Raw genomic sequence first — 25,392 nt, forward strand, 5'->3', positions numbered from 1 at the left:
TTTAGGGTTTTATTCAGGAAAGTTGGATTTATAATCCTGTAGATGCCTAATGAGTTGGATGCATGATAATGTAAACTATTTAATCAACAAGTCTTTCGGCTCTTGCGGGCATTGACTTGTTGTCTATTAACTAGATCTATGATCTAAACTCTTGTTATATTGATCTATAGAAAGTCTCAATCAATATTCCAATGGGCACATCAATCGATACACCTTTTGAACCGTCGATCGATTATTCAAGTATAATATTGATCGACGCACTCTAGTCAAGCTTTATGTGCAGGTTTAATGAATGCTTACTAAGCTCACTAGATCAGCTCTCGCCTTCCTCATAGAAAGAAACATAGCTCTATTAAAATGTTTCAGGATGAGAATTAAGCTATGGCTTTTATCAATCAATCCAAGGACAGGTTTTAGGTAGCTAATCTAGACACATGCATTAATGAACAATCCTAAAGATGATTATCACAACTCAACAATCTATTGTTGGGGCTAATCCCTCCTAACCTATTTAGACCTTAAAATCAAACAAGAGAACTACTCAGACATGGCTAAGCAATTCATAACAATAGTTAAATATAAAAACTTCATAGAATAAATAAAATAGATATCAATGGAGTTCTAATCACAAATTATAACTTTGGATCTTCTCTCCTATCTGTAAGTAAAACAATGAAACACAAAGAAAGCACTCTCTGCCTCTAACATGCCGGCAAAGCTTATATAATTAGGGTAAAAACTCGTCAGGGGCAATCTTGTAAAATAGTGAAATCTTGGGCTTCAAGTCAGCTGTGACCAAACGGGTTTCCTGCGCTCTTTGCTGTCGATCGACACCATGTCTTGTGTATTGATCGATTCTAGCTCTCCAATATCGACCGATAGTCGATCTCAATGGTCATCTCGGATGCTTGCTCCAAATATCTCCAAAATACTCCAAAATCATCACTTATCTCCAAAACATTCCTGATCTTATAAATATAATAAATAGACTCTATAATAATATAATTATTAGTAAAAACATCTATAAACTATGGATGAAAATGGGTCAAATCCTTAGTCTATCACAATGCGATGCCTCTGAAGAAAGTGTTCATCAGCTGCACTTTGTTGAATCCATGGTGTGTACAATATATCTGATAGGACTTGCATTTCATCAAGGAGCTTCTGAATGATTCCAAAAGCCTCTGTGTGAATGTAGAAATCTTGCTTCTCAACTCTTCAGCGCATCCCTCATCAAATAAATTACGCAGGAATGTGTTCTTGACTTCAATCCATGATGTAAGAAATTTTGGTGGTAACTGCATGAACCAGTGCGGAGTGTCTCCAGCTAGTGAGTACTTGAAGAGCTTGCAAAACAGATAGACCTTAGGGACTCCATTGGCTTTAATGGCAGAAAGCAAATCCTTAAACCACTCCAGATGGTCCATAAGGTGCTCATGTGGGAGACCACAGTAAGGTGTATGTCCCACAAGTGTAAAGTACTGATGCTTCAGCTCGAAATCGTTCCTCTGAATAGCTGGAGGACAGATAGCAGATCTGTTGGCACATAATTGATCTGGACGGTCATAGTCAGCTAACGTTTTGGGTAGATCAGCATGCACATTATCATCACCTACAAGCTGAGCATCAGCTGCAGTTGCATCAGCATCAATATCAGGAGGTACAGCCCTCTGATCATCTAATCTCTGACCTGCTGCATTACGCAGATGACCCTCCTTCTCATGTATGTCTCCATTCTCACCTCGCATCAGAACAAGAGTCACAACTGTCTCACGGACGGATGTCGATCGATGTTCGGGTAGAAGTGTCGATCGGCGGTAGCTCACAAGTATCGATCGATGGATCTGAGTTGTTGTCGATCGATGCGGCTCGTCTCTCTTTGCGGATCGTTTGTTCCAAGCGTGTGGGATCTGGGAATACTAGCAATTTTTCCTTGTTGCTTCAGGTACTGTTGGGAATGCACCTGAAAGAAGTCAAGAAACAAATTTATGAGAATTTTTCAATAATAGTAAAACCTAGACAAAATCAAACTAATAAGATCTAATGTTAATCAAAACTCTCTGGCAACATCGCCAAATTTGATATCACTCAAATTACACCAAGGAGTGACTTTTACTCTCACAAATAGGAGGTTCGGTCGTAGTACTTAGGGATAAAATCCACAAGGACCTAAGGCACACAATAGATCCTAACAAGTTTATGAATAAGCTAGGCAAACAATTAAATAGTAAATAGCAGAGGTAAACAAGACAGTTGTTCGGTTGATTGAATGTTTGGCTGTAAACAATTATGAGAAATAACTATATCTAGGATTTTACGTAATTGAGATTATATTGATATAGATGCTAAGGTTTTCAATCCTAGAACACGAATTCTAATTGCAAAGTACTCCAGCTTCCGCGTGCAAAAAAATCCTATTGACTAAGTCTATATCTCAGCTGTCCCTTGTTCATATAGTTCAAATCAACGATGCTATGTGACTAGCATCGCTCGATGTTTACCTAGACAAGTGTTACCGAGCTGTTCGATAGGTTCAATAGTTTGACTAAATCAGCTGTCGCTTATTTCTAGCAATCCTACCTCAAGGGAATTAATTCAGGTAAAAAGACCATGCTTTCGCTTGCGCCTAATTATCCTAAGTTCAGAGCTCTAGTCAGCTACTTTAGAACATAAGCATTAATAACAATTCCTATGAAGGAAATCTTTATCACTTTAGTGTATCTATATTGTGGGCTAATCTCTCATAACCTTACTTACCCTAAATCTAACAAATGTAACTACTAAGACATAGCAAAGCAGAACATAGTAAATATCTGAATAAAATGCAAAAATTAAATAAGGTAGAAAAAACTAGAGTTCCAATTCAAAGCTCTGAAGGACTCTTGGATCTTCTCTTTGAACTACTCAAAACCCTAAATATGTTTTCTCGTGAAAAATAGAAAGTATGAAAGCGTGTTTTCCCAAAACAATAGCATAGCACATAAATATTAAATTAAAGTCGGCCAGAGGTATTCTTGTAAATGATGTGGAACTTGGGCTATAAGTCAGCTGGGAACCAAGTCGGGCCCTGTTGATCGACGACAAAAGTTGTCCGTCAATCGAATTTTGAGTCTGAATGTCGACTTTGGACAGATTCGATGGACAGCTACGAGTTTCTTCTAGGTTTATCTCCAAAATGCCCCAAAATCACCATATATCTTCAAAACACTATGAACCTGTAAATACTCTAAAAAAAATTCAAAACATAACAAATAACTTCTAAAACACCTATATACCATGGCTAAAAACATATAAAATCCATGGTATATCACCATGGTATATCAATGAGCTGCCGAAGCTTGTCCTCTGCCACGTCCACCACCATTATTTTCACCACAAGTACGAGATCCACGACCAGCTGCACCTCGTTCAGATCGCTCATTCCACCACCCTGTAAAACCTATGAGTTCCCAGCAGTCCTTCTTCTCATGACCATTCTGGCCACAATGAGAACACGTCATAGTTCGGTCCTTGTTGCGAAGAATGGAAACACTTTGCTTGTCACCACTTGAGGTTGCATCAGTTTGTCGAGCCACAAAATCCACTCCTTCCTCTTTATGTTCCAAACTCGAGACACTCCTAGCCTATGTTCTTCTCTGAGCACCTTAGAATAAACTTCTCCAATAGATGCCAACGGATCCATACCAATCAAAGTGGTGCACAGAACCGAAACGAGAGTCGTCAAGTCCCATTATGAATTGGTGGACGTTATCACCGTCTCTTTTTTTCTGATTTCATTAGCAGCTCCATAAGAGCACACTAGACGTGGTCTGTATATCGTAAAATCCTCCCCCAACGCACACAACCGTCCATAATATTCTAAGACGGTTTGACCTTCTTGACGACATTGAGCCTGTTGAGCTTTAAGTTGATGAATTCTCACTTTATTCTAAACAGAGAAACGTTGTTTTAACCCGCTCCACAATTGGCTAGATTTAGACACAAAAGTTACATACAACTTCACTTTAGGATCAATGGAAGCTCGTATCTACCCTATGACCATTAAGTTCACTACTACCCAATTGTCATCATCATGACTATCACTTGATGGTTTCTACAAACTTTAATTAACAAACCCTACCTTTTTCTTGGCTTGCAATGCATTGAGTATCTCATTGGCCCACATATTATAATTATCTCCATTCAACATAACTGGAATGATCATATCTCATGGGTTATCGGAACAATAGAGAATGTATGGTGAAAGAGGTGATTTCTCCATTGTTTCACCGGATTTCACTAGAGATATCGATGTTTCATCATCATTTTTGGGATTGTCATCAGACATGACTTCTCAAGAATTTGTTCAAACTATGAACACAGTCGAAAATATTATTGTTTATGTTTCTTTAACTTTGATATCATGTGGAATAAGATATCGAACTAACTTATTTATTGTTGTTCCTTTAAACTGTATACATATAAAATATCAAAGTCAGCTAAAGATATTCCTAAACCTTATCAAACTATGAAATTACATACTTATCATATTGGAAGAGTGATCACAAACAGTATGTAAATAGAAAATATAGTCATTATCTATAATGATATACTTCCTTAATACTAATCAACTCAAGAGGATCCCCTGTGATTCTTTGTAACATCTTATCGTTATGAGTTTTCCATAAATACCAAATAATCCAAGAATAAAGGTTTCTATCTAGCTCCCGATTCTTTCACTTTTTTAGTTGTGTATTTGGTCTATGCCATCCTCAGTCATGAAGTACCCACTCGCGGACAACCTTGCATATATATATTCTCTGACCAAGATGAAATATGGTTGATGGGTAAAGCCAGATCTGAACAAGTGAAGAAACCCACTTCGAAAAAATAATATATTAGAAAACTCAAAAATAGTTATTCTTGACCTAAACATTTTTAACAAAAAACAAATATTAAAATTTTACTTATGCTTTTGTTGCATGTTTCTTCAAAAAATTTAACCATCATCTTTGTTTTGTTTGTTTTACTTCCAAATTTCTTGGTGGTACTAATGAAAGACTAAAGTCGTATTCTTTTTCATATATGATGATTGATTAAACTTCTCTTGGTCCTCTGTTATGTTTTCGGTGCATGTGGTCCAAAGAGTCTTGGAGTCCCCACTCGCGCGTCTTGCTCATGATTTAACCAATATTTTTTTTTTTGAACATTAGATTTAACCAATTTTTTTTTTGTGAACATTAGATTTAACCAATATTACATCACTCTACCAGCTTAAAACTCTTTAAAGCTGGCTAGGACTAACCAAACATTATAATTCTATTACTTTAGAGGTAACCGGGTATTGATTAATTTTTGTCAAAGCATGAAGAGTTTGTTGGGAAAGAGTAAAAGTTGTTCATACACTTGCAAAGATCTTAATGTAGATTTTTTTTTATCAATATGGAGATATAAATACGCTAAATACAGTATGACTTAGTACACCAAAAGTACAAGGTTTAGGTTCTATGGGCCTAAATATTCAATGTTGGTTATTGTCTAAACGTTACTGTTTTGTAATATCTTCTAGTAGCGTTTTGTATTATCTTTTCCGCTTTCCCTTTATCCTCGTGCAAACTTTATTTTATCAGCTTCTTTTTAAAAGAAAGTAGTGTTGTTGTTTTTTAAAGAAAGCAAGATCGTGCGTTCTGCTTTTGCGCAGAAAAATATAATAAAGAAACTATAAAAGTTTATTTACACTAATTACTGACTAAAATGAAATGAAACGGAAGTAAACGTTACAGAAGAACATCAAAGGTTTCAAGAAGATGATCTAAAATTTCGAATATATAAAATATTATGTGGAAAAAAAGGAAATTGCCAATATGGCCTAAATTTGATTTTAAACGTAAAATTATATTCCAAATTGAATCAAATGAAAAAGTAACTTAAAAGGCTAGTAAATTACAACTAAACTAAACAAAAAATATATATATTTTTTACGAATATAACTCCATGAAGTCTTTTCATGTAGTAAATCTTCAAAAATAATTTATTAATTTTATAAAAAATATTTTCATGGGAGGGGGTGTGAAATAGAAATCATATAATTATAAAAAAAATTTAATAATTTAAATTTAGGTTTACTAAAACGGAATTATTTTCGACATAGATGAGTAAATATATGTTGTAAGTCATGAATGTTTTTGGTTTAGGATTTGCGAACATATGTTGTAGTATTATTTGTATTTTACGGTTAGATTTTAGAATCATAATCAAGGCTTTCTTTATTTCTTCAAAAGATTTTACGCATTCTGGTGAGAAGTCGAATTTAACTTCTTTACAGAGGAGGAAAGTGAGAGGTCTAGCGATTTTGCTAAAATCTTTTATGAATCTCCTGTAAAATCCGGCATGCCCGAGAAAACTTCTCACATCTTTTACGTTTTTGGGGGCTGGCAGGCCAGTCATTACCTCAATTTTTGCTCGATCTACCTCTATATCAGCAGCAGATACCTTGTGTCCTAGGACGATTCTATTATTAACCATAAAGTGGCATTTTCCCAATTCAGAACGAGAATCTTTTCTTCGCATCTTGCCAAAACTTTACATAGGTTATCGAGACAGTTTTTGAAACTGGATCCATATACTGAGAAATCGTCCATGAAGACTTCCATGAAGTCTTCTATCATATCAGTAAAGATCGACATCATGCATCATTGGAAAGTGGCAGGAGCATTACAAAGATCGAATGGCATTCTGCGGTATGAGAATGTTCCGTAGGGGCATGTAAAGGTTGTCTTTTCTTGATCGTTAGGAAGTATAGGGATTTAAAAAAATTTGGAGCATCCGTCAAGAAAACAATAGTATTGATGATTAGCCAATCTTTCCAATATTTGATGAATGAAAGGTAAAGGGAAGTGATCTTTTCTTGTAGCAGCGTTTAGCTTTCTATAATCGATACACATTCGATGTCCAGTGACGGTTCGGGTGGGAATGAGTTCGTCTTTGTCATTCTTCACCACAGTTATTCCGTCCTTTTTTTGGTACAACATGCACGGGGCTAACCCGATTGCTATCCGACATCCAGAAGTTTGATTATTTCCTCTTTAACCACTTCCTTCAAGTTCGGATTTAGTCACCTTTGGTGTTCTATTGACAATTTAGAACCATCTTCTAAGTGAATCCGGTGCATGCACAGATCTGGAGAAATGCCAGGAATGTCTTAGAGAGAGTACCTGATCGCCTTTCTGTACTTGCGTAGTTTATTTAATAACAGTGCAAATTCTCTGTTTGTGAGGTTGGCATTCATGATTACTGGATATGAATCTTTATAGAGAAAGGCATATTTGAGTCCAGCGGGCAGCTGTTTTAACTCAATCTTCGGTGATTTTTCGGGATCCCATTCCTTCGAGCAGGATGGTTGTCGATCGACAGATTTTAATAAGTATCGATCGACGTTGATTTCTGAAACGTCATCCTCTATGTCATCAACGCTTGCTGTTTCCATGCTTGCATCCATTAATCGTGTATATTCTTCAGCTCTACTATCGACACTGAAAGATTCCTCTTCACCAGTTGTGAATACTTTCTCCAAAGGATTGTCTAAGCATGAGTTTATGAAGGATCCTTCGGCCAATGCACTGATGTCGTCCACGTTGGATGTCTGTTTATCGATCAAGGGTCGTCTCATCAGGTTGTCCATGTCGAAAGTCATTGGAATATTTCCAATGTTCAGACATATCCTACCCTCCTTGACATCGATTATCGCACCAGCAGTGGCTAGGAATGGTCTACCCAAAATAAGGGGGTCCTTTGGTTCATTTTGGTATTTCAATACTACGAAATCCGTTGGGACGTGACAGCCGTTGATCCTTATTGGCACGTCGTCAAGCACTCCCTCAGGTAGTCTAACGGATATATCGGCCAAAATCAAAGTTATTTTGATAGGTATGAACATGTCGTATCCTAGGGATATAGCGACAGAATGTGGCATGAGGTTCAAGCTGGAACCCAGGTCACAAAGAAATCGAGGAAAATTTTTGTTCCGTATATTGCAATCCAAAACAAAACTGCCCAGACCAGGTCTCTTGATCGGGGACCTTGGATTATTGCACTTACTTCCTCGGAAACCATCATGACGCTGCTCTCAGTGGCTGGAAAGCTGTTGGATACCATATTCTTTACGCATTCTTTATTGAAGGCAATACTTTGAATGCGTCACTCAATGGCATTTCCAACGTGATCTTATCGAATGCTTTCTTGCAGATTGCTTTATCTAGCTCTCGTTTAGTTTGCGTCTTGTTAGGAGGGAAAGGTGGGAGAGTCCTATACATCCTTTCAATTACCGGGTCAGTCGGAGTCGGGAGTCGATCGACATTTTTTTCAGAGGGTCGATCGATACTAACCGTGTTTTGTCGATCAATACTTGTTCTTCCTTGTCGATCGATTTCGGCATCCTCTTCTATTTCTCCTTCTTCTTCCTCGAGTTCGATGGCCTCTTTCTCAATGTTGGGCTTCTGTCTTTCTCGAGGTATTCCTGACTCGGTACTGGAATCATCGAGGTCTATAGGGTGTGACCCACTTTCACCGGTTTCCTCAACCACAACATGTTTCTTTGTGTTGTTGATTTCTATTGCCCTCGGGATGAGGCGTTTTCCGCTTCTAAATAACACAGCATTGACCTGATGTTTTGGGTTTGCGTCAGTCCGGCCAGGGAGACCTCCTGTCTTTCTTTTGATGGCGGCGGCGTTTTCCGCGACCTGACTGTCCAGCCTCTTAATTTGTACACTTAAAGTGTCGAACTTCCTCATCAGCTCACTGAAGACTATGTCTATCTTTCCGTTCAGGTCAGTGGCCAATTTGCGATTTCCCGTGAAAGATTGGTTCAGCCTAGATTTTTCTCTTCCCTGGCGTGATCCAACAATAGCATCGTAATTTTGGGTAAAACTATAGGGGTTAGGGTAATTATTTTTCAAGGTATGGCTATCTACGAAATCTATTTGCTGTTCTAGTTCAGATAAGGTGGAATCATCAATTTGGTAGATTCCAAATTGGTTCTGTCCCTCAAGAGCAGGATGGGGCGAGTCTAGATGTTCTTTGATTTTGAGTAAAGGTGACTCATCATCTGGGTCAGCTTTTCTTCCTAACTCTACGTCCATCATTTCGTAGGATCTACCCGTAGCTATATTATTGATCAAACGCCTCGCCTCCTCAGGGTTTCTGGTATTTACGTTCCCTTCACTGGCTGTGTCGAGCGTGATCTGGTAATGAAGGTCAACACCTCTGTAAAAGGTACTAATGAGTTCCGGCTCTGAATAGCCATGGTGGGGGCATTCAAGTTGGTAGCTCTTGAATATCTCCCATGCATTTCTGAATGATTCTCGTGGGTTTTGACGGAATGTGGAGATTTTCCACCTTGCATCCCAGTAGTGCGCCTCATCAAAAAATTGATTTATAAAAGCATTCCTTATCTCCTTCCAACAGGTCAGAGATCCTGTTGGTATTTGGTTCAGCCAGTTCCTGGCGTCGCCTTCTAAGGAAAAAGGAAATAGTTTACAGCGATTGTACTCGTCCTTTATCAATTCTTCTAGATATTCGATGTGATCTTGTGGTCGCTCTGAGACGGTCCCACGGAAAGGGTTTTGACGTACCATGATTAAGTATTTGGGACTAATCCCAAATCTCTCGGTATCATCTTTTGGTAGTCTAATTGCAGACCTATTGGAATATGTACTTCCAGGATTTAAATAGTCTTGCAAAGGCAATTTCCATTTATTATCTCTTTCTGAGATAGATTTAATTTGAACAGTGATTTCAGTCCCCTGTTCACTTGTAATTTGGTTATTTGCGTTGCTTAGTTGACTTTTAGGTTTCCTAGGACTATTCTTTCATTAGCATCATCGGTAAGAGAATACTTACCTGCTTCCGGCGGGGTATTGTCGATCGATGTTTGATGTTCTTTGTCGATCGACATTTCTGTCGACATGTCGATCGATATTGCTTTCCCTCCGTCAATCGATATGCCTATCTCCTCGTTGATCGTTGTCCGGCCGAAATCCATGTCTTCCATCTTGCAGCTCCTGTATCAGCAGGAAAAGAGAGAAAACGTTTTTAGCAAATTTAGTAACAAAATCTAGATTAAATTCTTAACATAATCTAATGGTAATAAGAAAGAGTCCCCGGCAACGGCGCCAGATTTGATATCACTCAAATTACCCTAAGGAGTGAATTACTCTCTCAAATAAGAGGTTCAGATGTAGTACTTAGGGATCGAATCCACAGAGACTCTAAGATTACTCAATAGATTATGGTTTTGAACTTATTACTAGATTGAATGGTTTATGGGTTTTAAAGCTGTAAATTGGTTGGTGAGCAAGTTTATTACTCGATTGATTGTTTTGAGTTTGTTAACAGTTGGTTGAAGTAGCTAGATTCAGGTATATTCCCAGGTATGATAAATAATACTTAATTTGGGAAATTAGGAATTTGTTAATATTAATTGTTCTTGAATTCAAACTAAGGTATAATCTTTATGATTATCAAATTTGGATCTCGGACCTCAACTCTCGTTATTTTGGTCGCGAGAAAGTGTCGATCGATAATTCTTTGTGAATATCGATCGATACACCTTTCAAAATATCGATCGACAGAGCTAACGATGCGTCGATCGATACTTCTTCCAGAGAGCTTTACGAACGGGTTTGATTTGTATTCTCTAACGACTAACGAGACCAACTCTCGTCTGTATCTAGTTACTTAGATCATCCTAGTTATTTTCAGGTATTGAGTCAAGCAATGGCTTGATCCCAATTTATCCTAGGATCTAAGTTTAAAGGGTGATCAATGCTAAACTTAGCTTTAATGCATAACTAGATGGTTGTACTATATTTCTAAACATCCTAATAATTGTTGTGTCAGTATTAAATTATCAACCTATTTGGGAAACATAAATCTAACAGTTAAGACTACTCAGACATATTCATGGAACACATAGTTATGATGGTCTGAATAATACTTAAATAAATTAAATAACAAAAGTAACAAAAATAATGAAAGCAAGGGAGTTCAAGATCTTCTCTGTTTTGAAGTAAATCTATCTCTCCAGTCCTAAGCTTTCCTCTTTCAATGGTGGCTTCTTGCCTCTTCCAAAATAGGTCTAAAAAGGTCTCCAGGCAAAAAAATGCCTCTAAAACAATACAAACCCCTAATAAATAGCCTAACAGGCGGCCAAGGACTAATGATGTAATTATTGAGATTTTTGTGAAACTTGAAATCTTCTAATTTGTCATTAACTCTCGAATGGCTTCATAATCGGTCGATACAAGGGCTTGACTTCGATCGATATTTGGTGGTGGCTATCGGTCGATATGGAGCCGCGGCCTTCGTCCATGTCTGGTTTCCAGCGAAGCTCAAAAGATCTCTAAATAACTCCAAATACATCATTTTCTTCCATATAGTTCATGAACTTGTAATTACTCTAAATAGACTCTATATAGTAATAATATATCTTAAAATACTCATAAACCATGGTTAAAAATTGGTAAAATCCATGGTCTATCATGTTCACATCATGACATCAATCGACGGCGAAGCGCGCAGAAGCTCGTTTGGTCCAAGCCGACTTAAAGTCCAAGTCTTTACCAATTTACAAGATCAGCCCTGACGAGTTTTACCCTAATTATATAAGCTTGCCAACATGTTAGAGGCAAAGTGTGCTTTCTTGTTTTTACTATTTTCACAGCAAAAGATTTTCTAGGATTTTTAGTAGATTGGAGAGATGATCCAAAGAGATTTGTGATTGGAACTCCATTAATATCTATCTATTTATCTATGCAGTTTTTATAAATAATTGTTTTTATGAATTGCTTAGCGATGTCCGAGTAGTTCTCTTTTTAGGTTTAGGGTTTAAATAGGTTATAAGGGATTAGCCCAACTATAGATTGCTAAGTTATGATATTCATCAATAGGATTGTCATTAAAGCATGTTTCTAGTTTAGCTAGCTAGAACTTGATCTAGGAGTTTGAGGTAAAGGTCATTACTTGCATCTCACCCTGAATCCACCCTAATTGAGCTAAGATTGCTAGAGTAAGGCGAGAGCTGATCTAGGAAGCTTAGTGAGAACATTCAACCTGCGCGTTAAAACTTGGCCAAACGCGTCGATCGATATTCTAATAGAATAAATCGGTCGACGGTTCAACAAGTGTATCGATCGATATTCCTATAGAATCATTGATCGACACTTATATCTTGTCAATCGACAAACCAAGAAAGCGAGAGCCTATCGGTTTGTTTATAAGTGTTGAGCTCTATAGTATCATGCATACAACTTGTTAGGCATTGTAGGATTATAATCATGATTACCTGAATAAAAACCTTAAGTCTAGTTATTTTCTTCTAAGTACCAAAACCCCCAATCAAATCAATCGAGCAACTGCCTTGCTCAAAAACCTGCTTTTACATTTAATCATAATCAACCTTGCTTAATCAATCTGATTAGGTTTATTAGGTTCCTTAGCTCTCTGTGAATTTGATCACTAAGTACGACAACTGAACCTCTTATTTGAGAGAGTAATTAACTCCTTAGGGTAATTTGAGTGAGATCAGTATACCAAGCCCTAAAACAAGCAAGTTAAGTTGATTAAAATTGGAAGTCAGCTTCAGTTTCTTCAAACTTTCTAAGCTAGAGTGGATGTTATTGGCAGGTGATCCACTTTGGCGTTTCAATTCAGTACACATGCAGTCAATAACCTCAAAGACTGGTGCTAGATATTGGTTAGATAATAAGTAAATTTGAAAATTTTCATCGTCCCCTTCTTGATTCTATAAAACTCAATAAAAACACAAAACTAATTCACGAAATAAAACACAATATCAGTAACTACCTCCCCTAGACTTGAAAAAATTTTTGTCTCAGTGTTATACAGTCCAAGATTGGTGAGGAAAATAAATCATAGGTAAACGTTAACAAGCAAAAACTGTATACGTGCCTTCTGGTAGGAGTGTCGATCGACACATTGAAGTGACACCGGCCGGTTGTCGATCAATGCTGGTATATCAACTCGTCTTCCTTGAATCATTTTTTAACTAGAATCAAATAAAACCGAAAAATCAGTAAGAAATGAAAATAAAACAAAATTTAAAACTTACTATTCGGTTGCCTCCCATCAAACGCTTGCTTATAGTCATTAGCTTGACTTCTGAAGATCTGATTTTGTCAGGAAAAGAATGAAAATTTGCTCCAAAACAAGTCTCAGTGTCTCTCTTCCTCATCTTGTTAATGCAGTTGATAAAATATTTTGCGGAAGCTTCTCATCTGTATCTCAGCTTTGGATTACACTGCACCCTGACCTTGGTAAAAGGTTGTAGACCTTCTCTGCAGCGCACCATATACTCAAGACTTTCCTCATGACATCGTGAAGGAACCAGTGTAAAGAAATTTGCATGTACTTTATTTTTCTTCTTTCTGGCTCTTTCCCCAAACTTAGGCTTTTCAGTCTCGGTTTTTATGAAATTCGGAGGGTGTTGACAGATGCTGATGGCTGAGGGTTGATCGACGATGATGATGGTTTTACAGTCTCGCAATTTGAATCGGCTGTAGGTGCTGGATATTCAGACAAATATATGCAGGAAATAAACTCCTCACCTTTGGTCCTCTCTACAGGATCATAGAAGACAGTTTCATCAACATTAGTCATGCACATCTTATTCTTCTTTAGATCACAAATTTTCCCCACTGTAGCTATGAAGAATCTTCCTTAAAGAAGAGGAGATTCCTGACCTGATTTGATCTTCACGACATGAAAGTCCACAGGGACAGTGCATTCCCCTATCTCTACTTTAACATTTTTAATCATGCCGACTGAGTTTACCTTAGAGTTATCCACGAAGGTGAAACTGCCTTGAGAGGCTTCCACATTTAATCATAATGGTTCAGCAGTGTCTTTGCCCACAATGCTGACCGAAGATCTAGTATTGCAGAGGGCATATGGGAAACCGTGGCCACGTATACAACAAATAATTAGAAATTTTCTAGGCTCTTATTCCTTCTTCAGTGTCTTTTTGAGTTTACGATTGACCTTGTTAAAAGCAACTCAATGTCATTATTTGTCTCTTTGCTCTCTTTGAAGAAGTTACCAAGTCTATATTTATGATAGGCATCCTCGAACGACATATCCTTTGGAACCCTCTTCCCTCTTTAGGGAAATCCATTAAGTTCATCTTTGTTAGCTTCTCTCCTGAGGTGTTTGGGAACATAGGGCTTCCTAGAGTTCACTCACTTCTATGGAATTCTTTCTTGTGTTGCCTGCTGATCCATGACAGGTTCATGTTCGTCCATATGGTGTCGATCAACATTGGTGTGTGTCGATCGACACTAGGTGTGTGTCGATCGATACTAGGTGTGTGTCGTTCGACACTCTGAACGAATGAGGTTTTGCCTAGGGTTGATTTCTCTTGTTCGGCTGCATCTGCAAGTTGCTGAGTGTTGTTCATTGTTGGCTTTGTTGATGTCTGATATGGGTAGAGAGTTGCATTCTGATCTCACTTAAATTACCCTAAAGAGTGAATTTACTCTCTCAAATAAGAGGTTCAATTGCAGTACTTAGGTATCGAATGCACAAGGAGCTAGGAAACCTAATAAATCTAATGGGATTTGTTAGGTTGGATGTTTTAATGATTAAAATGAAATTTGCAGTTTTTATTGAGCAAGTAATTGCTCGATTGATTGGTTGAGGTTTTGGTGCTTAAAGAAAAATAGCTAGACTTAGGGCTTTTATTCAGGAAACTTGGAATTATAATCCTACAGATGCCTAATGAGTTGCATGCATGATAATGTATAGCTCAACTACTAAGCAACATATCAATCAGCTCTCACGTTTCTGGACTTGTTTAACTATATCTAATGACCCAAACAAATGTGTGCGATCAATAGCAAGTGTCGATCGATGATCCTATAAGGATATCTATCGATACACCTTTCACTCCGTCAATCGTTTATCTAATACGGATATCGATCGACGCACTTCTAGTTAAGCTTTATGTGCGGGTTGAATATTGCTCACTAAGATCACTAGATCAGCTCTCACCTTACTCTTAGCAAGAAACTTAGCTCAATTAGAATGGTTTCAGGATGAGAATGAAGCTATCGCTTTTATCTAACAATCCTAGGGCAAGTTCTAGGTAGCTAATCTAGAATCAGATATTAATGACAATCCTAATGATTATTATCACAAGTCAGCAATCTATAGTTGGGGCTAATCCCTCATAACTTATTTAAACGCTAAAATCTAACAATGAAACTACTCAGACATGGCTAAGAAATTCATAACATAAATTAGGTAAGAAAACTTCATTAGAATAGTAAATATATATTAATGGAGTTTCAATCACAAATATAACTTTGGATCTTTTCTCCAATCTATCATAATCCTAAAAACCTTTGCTGATAATAATAAAACTAGAAACACAAGAAAGCACACTTTGCCTCTGACATGGTGGCAAAGCTTATATAATTAGGTTAAAACTCGTCAAGGATAATCTTGTAAATTGGTGAAGACTTGGGCTTCAAGTCGGTTGTGACCAAACGGACTTTCTGCACACTTCGCTGTTGATCGATGTTCTAATGTGAACATCAATCGATATTTGTTCCTCAATATCGACCGATGGTCGAGCTCGATGGTCATCTTGGGTGCTTGCTCCAAATATCTCCAAAATTCTCCTGATCTTACAAATATAGTAAATATACTCTATAATATAATAATTAATAGTAAAAACACCTATAAACCATGGTGAAAGTGGGTCAAATCCATGGTCTATCAACTCCTCCAAACTTACCCTTTTGCTTGTCCTCAAGCAAAACAAACATGCAGTCTCTCTGAAAGAGGCTTGAAAACAGCAGGGACTCACAAAATTTTAAACTTAGAATCATCACCTCTACAGTATTGCAATCCACATCTAAGAAGTCCTAATCACAAAAGCACATTATACCATATCCTAGCTTAACAACTTAGCAAATCTTGTCTGACATTCCCCTTTACCAACCTCATTTCTTAGCATAAATAAAAGTGCAGGTTTTACCTTGGGAGTATCGATCACAGGATGTAAGGAGTTTCAAATAAGTATTTGGACCTTCAGATAAACATTAGTTCATATCCTCTCTCTCTACTAATTTTCTCTCTTAGTCAAAGTCTGCTTATATTTGCAAGATCATTTACCAAGATTGGACAGGCTTCCATGAATCAAGACTTAATGGTGGTTGCCACCAAGTTCTGTTCTTTTCTTATTGACCTATATTCTAAGATTATTTGTGAAGCGAGCCTTAATGGTTGTAGCCACCAAGTCCTGTTCTAATCTTTTTCCTATATAATTATTATGAAGGAAGCCTTAATGGTTGTAGCCACCAAGTCATGTTCTAATCCCTTCCTAATAATTCTCTAATAGATACGTATAATAATAAAATAAATATATATATATATATATATATATATATATATATTTTTTTAAATATATCTATATTTCGAAAATAGAGAGAGAGAGAGAGAGGGTGATAATCTATAGACACAAGGCTTTACCTTCCAGACTTGTTTGAAGAATCCGATCCTATGTATACCAAGCCCCAAGACAAGCAGTTGTGTCAAGTTTAGTGTTGGATGTTAGCTTTGGTTCCTTCAAACAATCTCAGCAAGTGTAACATAGTTGACAGGTTGATCCACTTTAGTATCTTTAGTACTATCTGCAATCAGTAAGTTCTAGAATGGTGCTAATGAGTGGTTAGATAACAAGAAAAAATATAATAAGTTCATTTTCCATTGTTGACTCAATAAAAACTTAATGTTTGAAAATATTTTTTAAATTCATGAATGGTACGGCCTTGGATAGGCTGTTGTTCCTGGATCACTTGAGGTGGGTCGAATTGAAGTTGTCCTCCGGGGTTACTAACACTCGTTGGACAGATGGACTTCTCCTGGAAGCTATGGGTTCCTTACAGGATGTATAGCTACTCTCTAGCACAGGTGCGCCCTGCTGGTTGCTAGGATGATCACGTTAGAGATTCCTCTCCTTAGGTGAGTTCAATGTTCTTGATGCTGAACAGAGAAAGCAATAGGACACAAGACAAGCAATAGCTCAAAGTTCTTAGATTAATCGTTAATCGCCAACTTAGCTGGTTACATGACATAAATAAGAAAGAATGTGGCTACTACTGTAGCTAGAAAACCCTAAGCCTAAACCGAGATGGTTTAGGAATTCTAATCATAATTGTCTTTGGTTTACTTAAATAAAACTCCTAAATCGACATGTCTTTTGGTTCTGAATTTGAATCAATTACATAACTTAAAAGCATTAAACCAACAAGCTGGTTTCGTCTTGATCTCGTCCAGCTCCTCCACTTTAGCTCTCACGAATTTGACTAAGTGTTGTAAGGATTTCTCTTGGGCTCTGGCTCTGGATCTCGTGATAGGTCCCTCCCTCAAGACCAAGGGGTCTTGATATGGCAAGCTCTTCCCATCTGCCATGTTCTAGCATGCTACTGTCCTCTTGAACTGTGCCAACGTCTTCCTTAGGTTCCATGTCAGGCTTCCAACTAGATGCACCTCCATCGCCCTGGTTCACACTTGACCAGAGTTCAGTTAGCTCATCGTCCTTATACTTGCCCTGCTCATCACCTTCCTCATCACTCTCCTCATCACTGCTGGAACTGTCTTGCTCGGCTTCAGTCTGGGCCGCACCATCCCCTCCTCCTTTAAAAGGATTTGTCCTCAAATCCAAGTCATCTGCAACAAAAGGATCAAGGTCAGAAACATTGAAAGTAGAACTAATGGGATACTTACCTTCAAGATCAATTTGATAAGCATTGTCATTGATCCGTTTGAGCACTTTAAAGGGTCCATCTTTCCGTTTCATTAGCTTGGAGTTTCTCTCATGAGGAAACCTGTCTTTCATGAGATGTATCCAAACTAAATCACCAGGTTGAAGTACTAGCTCCTTCCGACCTTTGTTCTTCTTCCTAGCATACATCTTGGTGCCCTCCTCTATGTTCTTCTTAACCTGTTCATGCGAAGACTTAACAAAATATGCCTTTTGGCTGCCATCAAGGTTAGTTTGTTCTTTCAGTGGTAATGCAAACAAATCAAGAGGTTCTAACGAATTAAACATATATACAACCTGAAAGGGAGTGAACTTTGTTACTGAGTGCAGTGATCTATTATAAGCAAATTCCACATGAGGTAAACAATCCTCCCAAGTCTTAACGTTCTTTTTAATTAACGCACGCAATAGAGTCGACAATGTCCTATTCACAGTCTCAGTTTGGCCATCAGTCTGGGGATGACAAGTTGTAGAAAACAACAGTCTGGTTCCAAACTTAGCCCATAAAGTTTTCCAGAAATAACTAAGGAACTTAGTGTCTCTATCCGAAACAATTTTCCTAGGCATTCCATGCAATCTAACTACTTCTCTAAAGAAAAGATCAGCTACAATAGATGCATCATCAGTCGTATGGCAGGGAATGAAATGTGCCATCTTAGAAAACCTATCAAGCACCACAAAGATACTATCCCTACCTCTTTTAGTTCTAGGCAAACCTAAAACAAAGTCCGTAGAGATATCAACCCAAGGATGTTCAGATATGGGAAGAGGAATATACAAACCAGTCGGCTGTACCTTTGATTTAGCTTGCTTACAAGTGACACACCTGGAACACACTCTCTCCACGTCTTGTTTCATCTTAGGCCAGTAGAAATTTTCTGGCAGGGTGCTTAGTGTTTTCGCAACACCAAAGTGTCCCATCAAGCCTCCTCCGTGAGCTTCCCTAACATACAGCTCTCTCAGAGACACACACGGCACACACAGGCGGTTATCATAGAAAACAAATCCTTTTACTTGATAGTAACGACCACTAGCATGCTTATCAGTTTCCTTATAAATTTCATGGAAATCAGGGTCATCTGTATAACAAGTCTTTAGGTGTTCAAAGCCTAAGAGTTTTGTTTCCATGGACGAGAGAAGAGAATACCTGCGTGAGAGTGCATCTGTTACTACATTCTCCTTACCTTGTTTGTAGTTGATGACATAAGGAAAGGTTTCTATGAACTATACCCACCTTGCATGTCTCCTGTTCAGCTTATGTTGCCCTTTGAGATGTTTGAGAGATTCATGATCTGTATGGATCACAAATTCTTTAGGCAAAAGACAGTGCTGCCACGTCTGAAGGGCTCTCACCAGTGCGTACAACTCCTTGTCATAGGTAGGGTAGTTCAGAAAAGCACCTCCTAGCTTTTCACTGAAATATGCTATAGATCTCTTCTCTTGCATCAACACACCTCCAATGCATACTCCTGAGGCGTCACATTCTATCTCAAAAGTTTTAAGAAAGTTAGGTAACACAAGTAATGGGGCATTACATAATCTTTCTTTCAGCAATTGGAATGCCTTATCTTGGGTGTGACCCCATAAGAATCCCACACTCTTCTTTATAACCTCAGTGACTGGGGCAGCAATAGTACTGAAGTCTTTTACAAACCTTCAGTAGAAACCAGCCAATAAGCTCCGGACCTCTCAAGGCGTCGGCCATTCCCTGATGGCTCTCACTTTCTCCTCATCAACCTGTACACCCTGTGAAGTCACAACAAAACCCAAAAAGACCAGGTTATCTGTCCCAAAAGAGCACTTCTTGTAATTGGTAAACAAAGTTTCTTTTCTAAGCACATCTAGTACCTGTTAAGTGTTCAACATGTTCTTTCATTGATTTACTATAAATGAGAATGTGATTAAAGTAAACTACCACGAACAGTCCTATGTAAGCTCTCAAAACATGGTTCATCAATCTCATGAAATTACTAGGTGCATTAGTGAGGCCAAAGGGCATAACTAGCCATTCATACAATCCTAGTTTAGTTTTAAAGGCAGTTTTCCACTCATCTCCCTCTTTCATTCTAATCTGGTGGTAACCACTCTTTAAGTCAACCTTAGAAAAGACACATGAACCATGTAACTCATCTAACATAGCATCTAAACGAGGGATAAGATGTCTATACTTAACTGTGATGTTATTAATTCTCTGCAATCAACACACATACGCCAGCTCCCATCCTTCTTGGGAACTAGTAGTACTGGTACAGCACATGGGCTCATACTTTCTCGGATGTGTCCCTTCTCCAGAAGCTCATTGACTTGTTTATGGAGCTCCTTAGTCTCCACAGGGTTGGTCATGTAGGCTGGACGATTAGGAAGTGTAGCTCCTGGTACAAGATTAATCTGGTGCTCAATGCCTCTGATGGGTGGCAACCAACGGGGCTATCATCTGGAAAGACATCCTTGTATTCATGTAAAATATTTTCAATTTCTCTAGGAATAGAAGGTGCACTGTTAGTTTGAGTTAGTAAACCTCTGTAAATAATCAGGACCAGGGATTGTTGATTAAACACGGCATCCTTAAGATCTCCTGAGGTAGCTAATAAATTGAGATGACTTACCTGATCGGCTCCCTATACCAGTAGAGATTTTGCAGCAGCTTCGGCTTGAGGTACATCTGATCTTCATGTACTTCCTGTGGCATCAAAGGAACAAGTGTGATCTGTTTTCCTCCATGGGAAAAGGAATGTCATTGGTGAAACGATCATGCAGCACCCTTCTGTCGAATTGCCACGGCCTCCCCAACAGGATGTGACTGGAATCCATGGGTAATACATCACAAGTGATTTCGTCTTGGTACCTTCCAATCGTGAGTGGTACCTTCACTTTTTTTGTCACCCTTAGCTCTCCTTCTGTGTCGCTCAGCCATTGAAGCAAGTATGGTCGTGGATGTTTATGTACGGATAGCCCAAGCTTCTTCACAAAGGTTTCACTTGCTGCATTGGTACAATTCTCTCCATCTATGATCAGACTACACACTTTACTTTGCACCAGGCACCTTGTGTGGAATAAGTTCTCTCTCTGCTCTGTATCCTTGGCCTTAGGCTCGACGTTCAAGGCTCTTCTAGTAACTAACATCTCACCCTTAACAGAGTAGTCCATATCTTCTTCCACATCAGACTCGTCTTCCTCTCGTTCATCCTCTGAGATAACTTCTCCATTAGACAAGACAATCATGACTTTCTTACTGGTACATTCATTGGCATAATGACCATAACTCTGACACCTAAAGTACTTGATGTTTCTGGCCCTTACTGGTGTCGCTGGTCCCTTGCCTTTGTCCTCACGAGTAGTTGTTGATGGTGTTGATGAATTTGAGGGAGTTCCCTCCTTTGGCTTGGTGTATGACTTGTCATCCTTGGAGTAAGAAGCTTTTGAGTTAGAACCAAAAGGACTTCGTGTGGCATTCCTTCTCTTGTGCTGTTGTTCAATCAGTGTGGCTTTATGAACCATCTCCTCAAGGGTATGGAAGTCTTGCATCTCCAACCTGTCTTGGATATCCATATTCAGTCCATATTGTAATCTAGCCATCATGGCTTCAACTTCCTCCTCAACTTTAGCCTTGATCATGAGGGTTTCCATCTCAAGATGATACTCTTCTACGCTCCTGGTTCCTTAAGATAGTTTCCTGAGTTTCTTGTGGAGATCGCGACCATAGTGGATGGGAAAAAATCTGTTTCTCATAACCTTCTTCATCTCATGTCATGAAGTTATTGATTCATCACTGCGTCTCCTGATGCTGGAGAGATTTTGCCACCACGTAATAGCATATCGCTCAAACTCCGTTGCGGCTAGCCTGACTTTCCTCTCCTCACTGAACCTTTGAAGCTTGAATAAAGCATCCATCTTCTGTTCCCACTCAATGTATGCGTCTAGATCAGCCTTTCCCTGGAAGGGTGGAATCTTAAGCTTAAGATTGCCAAAGCTATCATCATGCTGACGTCTGTGGTTGTTGTTGTTGTTGTTGTTATTGTTTGTGTTGTTGTTGTTGAACCTATGAGGTCGTCTACCGTCTTCCTCATTAGCAAGTCCTTCTCGTTCATCATCCTCCTCAGCTTGTTCCCCTCTCCTAGCACGTATGGTTTGTCGTGCCAAGGCTCCTCGAACTTTTCCAGCTATACCTGCAGGATCAACTACACGAGGGTTAGCTTGCGCATAAATCTGTCCGGCATGTCCTCTTAATTGGTGTGTAACATCTGCGAGCATGGCCTTAAATTGCACTTGATCAAGAGCAATGCGTTGCACTGGTGGTTCGTCTACGTTCTCCCCATCTCTTCTTGCGTCAGCCATGGTACCTACAACAAGTTCTTATCACAAGTTAGCTTATTAAATCTCTCTCTCACTCAGTTTTACTCATCCAATGTCCCTGCTCTTCGCACAAGCTCAGTTCAAGACAAAGTTCAATCACCTAAGACTTAGAACCTTAACCCCAAACGTGTACAGACAAAAAGATTGCAAGAGTTTTAGGCACCAAACCGCTCTACCACCCCAGCTGGATTACTCTTCAGCTTATTCTTTGCTGGATTTCTCTTCAGCAGGTAATTATTATTATTATTATTATTATTATTATTATTATTATTATTATTATTATTATTATTATTATTATTATTATTATTATTTTAATTTGGATCTTTGATCTCTTTAAGGGGTCGGCTGGTTCAGCATACAACAGACAGAAAGATCAGAAAAGTGTTTGATGGATGATCTGAGTAGACAGACTCTAACCCTAACCTTCAAGTGGCTCTAATACCACTTGGTACGGCCTTGGATAGGCTGTTGTTCCTGGATCACTTGAAGTGGGTCGAATTGAAGTTGTTCTCCGAGGTTACTAACACTCTTTGGACGGATGGACATCTCATGGAAGCTATGGGTTGCTTACAAGATGTATAGCTACTCTCTAGCACAGGTGCGCCCTGCTGGTTGCTAGGATGATCATGTTGGAGACTCCTCTCCTTAGGTGAGTTCAATGTTCTTGATGCTGACCAGAGAAAGCAATAGGACACAACACAAGCAATAGCTCAAAGTTCTTAGATTAATCGTTAATCTCCAACTTAGCTGGTTACATGACATAAATAAGAAAGAAAGCGGCTACTACACTAGCTAGAAAACCATAAGCCTAAACCGAGATGGTTTAGGAATTTTAATCCTAATTGTCTTTGGTTTACTTTAATAAAACTCCTAAATCGACATGTCTTTTGGTTCTGAATTTGAATCAATTACATGACTTAAAAAAATTAAACCAACAAGCTGGTTTAGTCTTGATCTCGTCCAGCTCCTCCACTTTAGCTCTCACGAATTTGACTAAGTGTTGTAAGGCTTTCTCTTAGGCTCTGGCTCTGAATCTCGTGATAGGTCCCTCCCTCAAGACCAAGGGGTCTTGATCTGGCGCGCTGTTCCCATCTGCCGGTTCTAGCATGCTACTGTCCTCTTGAACTATGCCAATGTCTTCCTCAGGTTCCATGTCAGGCTTCCAACTAGATGCACCTCCATCGCCCTGGTTCACACTTGACCAGAGTTCAGTTAGCTCATCGCCTTCCTCATTACTGCTGGAACTGTCTTGCTTGGCTTCAGTCTGGGCCGCACCAATAAATAAACTAATATCAATAAATCTCCCCCCAGACTTAAACTATACTTTTCCCAGTGTAACATCAGTTGGAGTTATGGTGATAATTAAATCATGAGTATGTAATGTAACAAGTTAGAACGATATACCAGACCGGAATGGATGTCGACCGATGTAAGGAAGCTGATATCGGTCTCGGCAGGTGATGCTATATCGATCGATGTTGACAATGTCTTGTCGGTCGATACTGACGGCAATCGTCTACTCGGATCTTTTTTTATGATCTGCAATAATTTAAAACCAACATAAATAGTAGATAAATAAAAACCAATTAAATATTACCTAATAGTGGGTTGTCTCCCACTCAACGCTTTGTTATAGTCATTTACCTAGACTTTGGAGGTGATTTAGGCTAGTAATGTTGAAAGCTGGCACTTTTGGGAAACAAGTCTCCATCTCTTCTTCGCAATTGTTGAACCATGTACCAGTGAAGTCTCGTATTGCTTCATCTCTTCTGCGCCATTTGTCCTTCATTATTGTAGTTGCATCTTCTATCTTTTGCAATCTATCTCCAAAACTCTCAAGATTGAACTGATGTCTCATAACTCTGGCGTATGTGTCAGCTGAGATCTCCTCTCCATGGTTGTGTGTAAAACATGTCTGATGTCATCTTTTGTACTAGCCTCCCTCTGTTTGTAGCGTCGTCGACCGATGTTCGTCTTTGAGTCTCGGTCGATTTTTTGTTGTGTCTGTCGATTGATGCTGATGCTTCTGGTCAACGGGCAATGTAACTCTGAATCTCCACTAATTCCCCTTGGATAGCTTCTATCTTGGATGTCAAAGCACTAATGCTAAGATCCATTGAGAAATAGATGTCATCACACCTCCTATCAAGCCTCTCTTATGTAATTTTCAGAGCTCTGTAGATCCCTTCTACCAACTGATCTATCTCTTCCCTGGTGTGAAAATTTGGTTGAGACTTCATTGTATGTGAGTGTGGAGGGTTGTCGTCGACCGATGCTGGTAAGTGGTTGTGCATGTAAACGACTGTCGATCGATGCATGTCGATGTATGTCGGTCGATGTAGAGCGAGACACTTCGGTCGCACGCTGAATTCTGGCTATGTCTTGCCTCATCTCTTCCATGCAAGTAGTTAGCCAACTGATACTATCATTCAACGGATAGTAGTCCATCAAGCTTCATCTGGAAGTCTTCTTTGTTCTTCTCTTGTTCTCCGCAGATTCCATAGAACATCTCATTGATCTCGTCCTTGGTGTAGATCTTTGGTACTAGCTTGGTTTGTGTGAATGAGCTAGCATGTTCTGGAAGACATATGTTGCTATGCTCATCTCTCGAAGCTCTTTCCAGAAGTCTTCTGATATCTTTATTGTGAACGCAAATGGTGTGTCCATCTACATCTCTGGCGTATCCTTGATCATCTCTGTAGATTCCATACTCATCCTTCTCTTCCCAGTAGAATTTTCTGGTTCCAAAAAGGTCAAAGCTCTTCTGCCAAATGTTGTACGTCTGTCGATCGATGGTTGGAAGTTAACATCGAACTATTTCTTCTTGGCTCTGTCGATCGATTCTTGTATCTCTATGTCGATCGCTGCTCATCTGTCTGCTTCACTGATTCGGCTGGAGCTAGTTCCTTTTCCATAGGCTTCTGCAAGAAGTGAATATGTTTCCACTTGTGCCTGAATTTCTAATCTTAGAGGGCGAAATTTGTAGACTAGAATTCCTTTCTTTTTGTATTCTTCATCCTACAAATCATCACGGGTCTCAGGTGGTGCATCGTTTACTGCCATGATCGGATTGTAGGCCCCCAATCCTCTAGACTACTGTCAAACGATTCTTCCTTTGATATGTCGGTCGATATCTGATGGGCATTCTCGATCGATGTTGCAGTGTGACTTTCGATCGACGCCAAGTATTATGTCTCGTACTCAGCTCCACAGTGGAT

The 25,392-nt window shown here is 38.9% G+C and overlaps 1 protein-coding gene across 1 annotated transcript; it reads right to left on the reverse strand.

Annotated features, from left to right (window-relative positions):
- Positions 1–3,320: 3,320 nt before the first annotated feature.
- LOC106350276 lies at positions 3,321–10,027 on the reverse strand. Its single transcript, XM_013790184.2, has 4 exons — positions 9,877–10,027; positions 8,143–9,742; positions 7,430–7,961; positions 3,321–3,476 (listed from the first exon to the last, which is right to left on the reverse strand). Exons 1-4 carry the CDS (start codon positions 10,025–10,027, stop codon positions 3,321–3,323), a joined length of 2,439 nt encoding a protein of 812 aa, XP_013645638.1.
- Between the last annotated feature and the right edge of the window lie 15,365 nt (positions 10,028–25,392).

Source organism: Brassica napus, chromosome A6 (genome assembly GCF_020379485.1).
Source record: "Brassica napus cultivar Da-Ae chromosome A6, Da-Ae, whole genome shotgun sequence".
NCBI lineage: Eukaryota > Viridiplantae > Streptophyta > Magnoliopsida > Brassicales > Brassicaceae > Brassica > Brassica napus.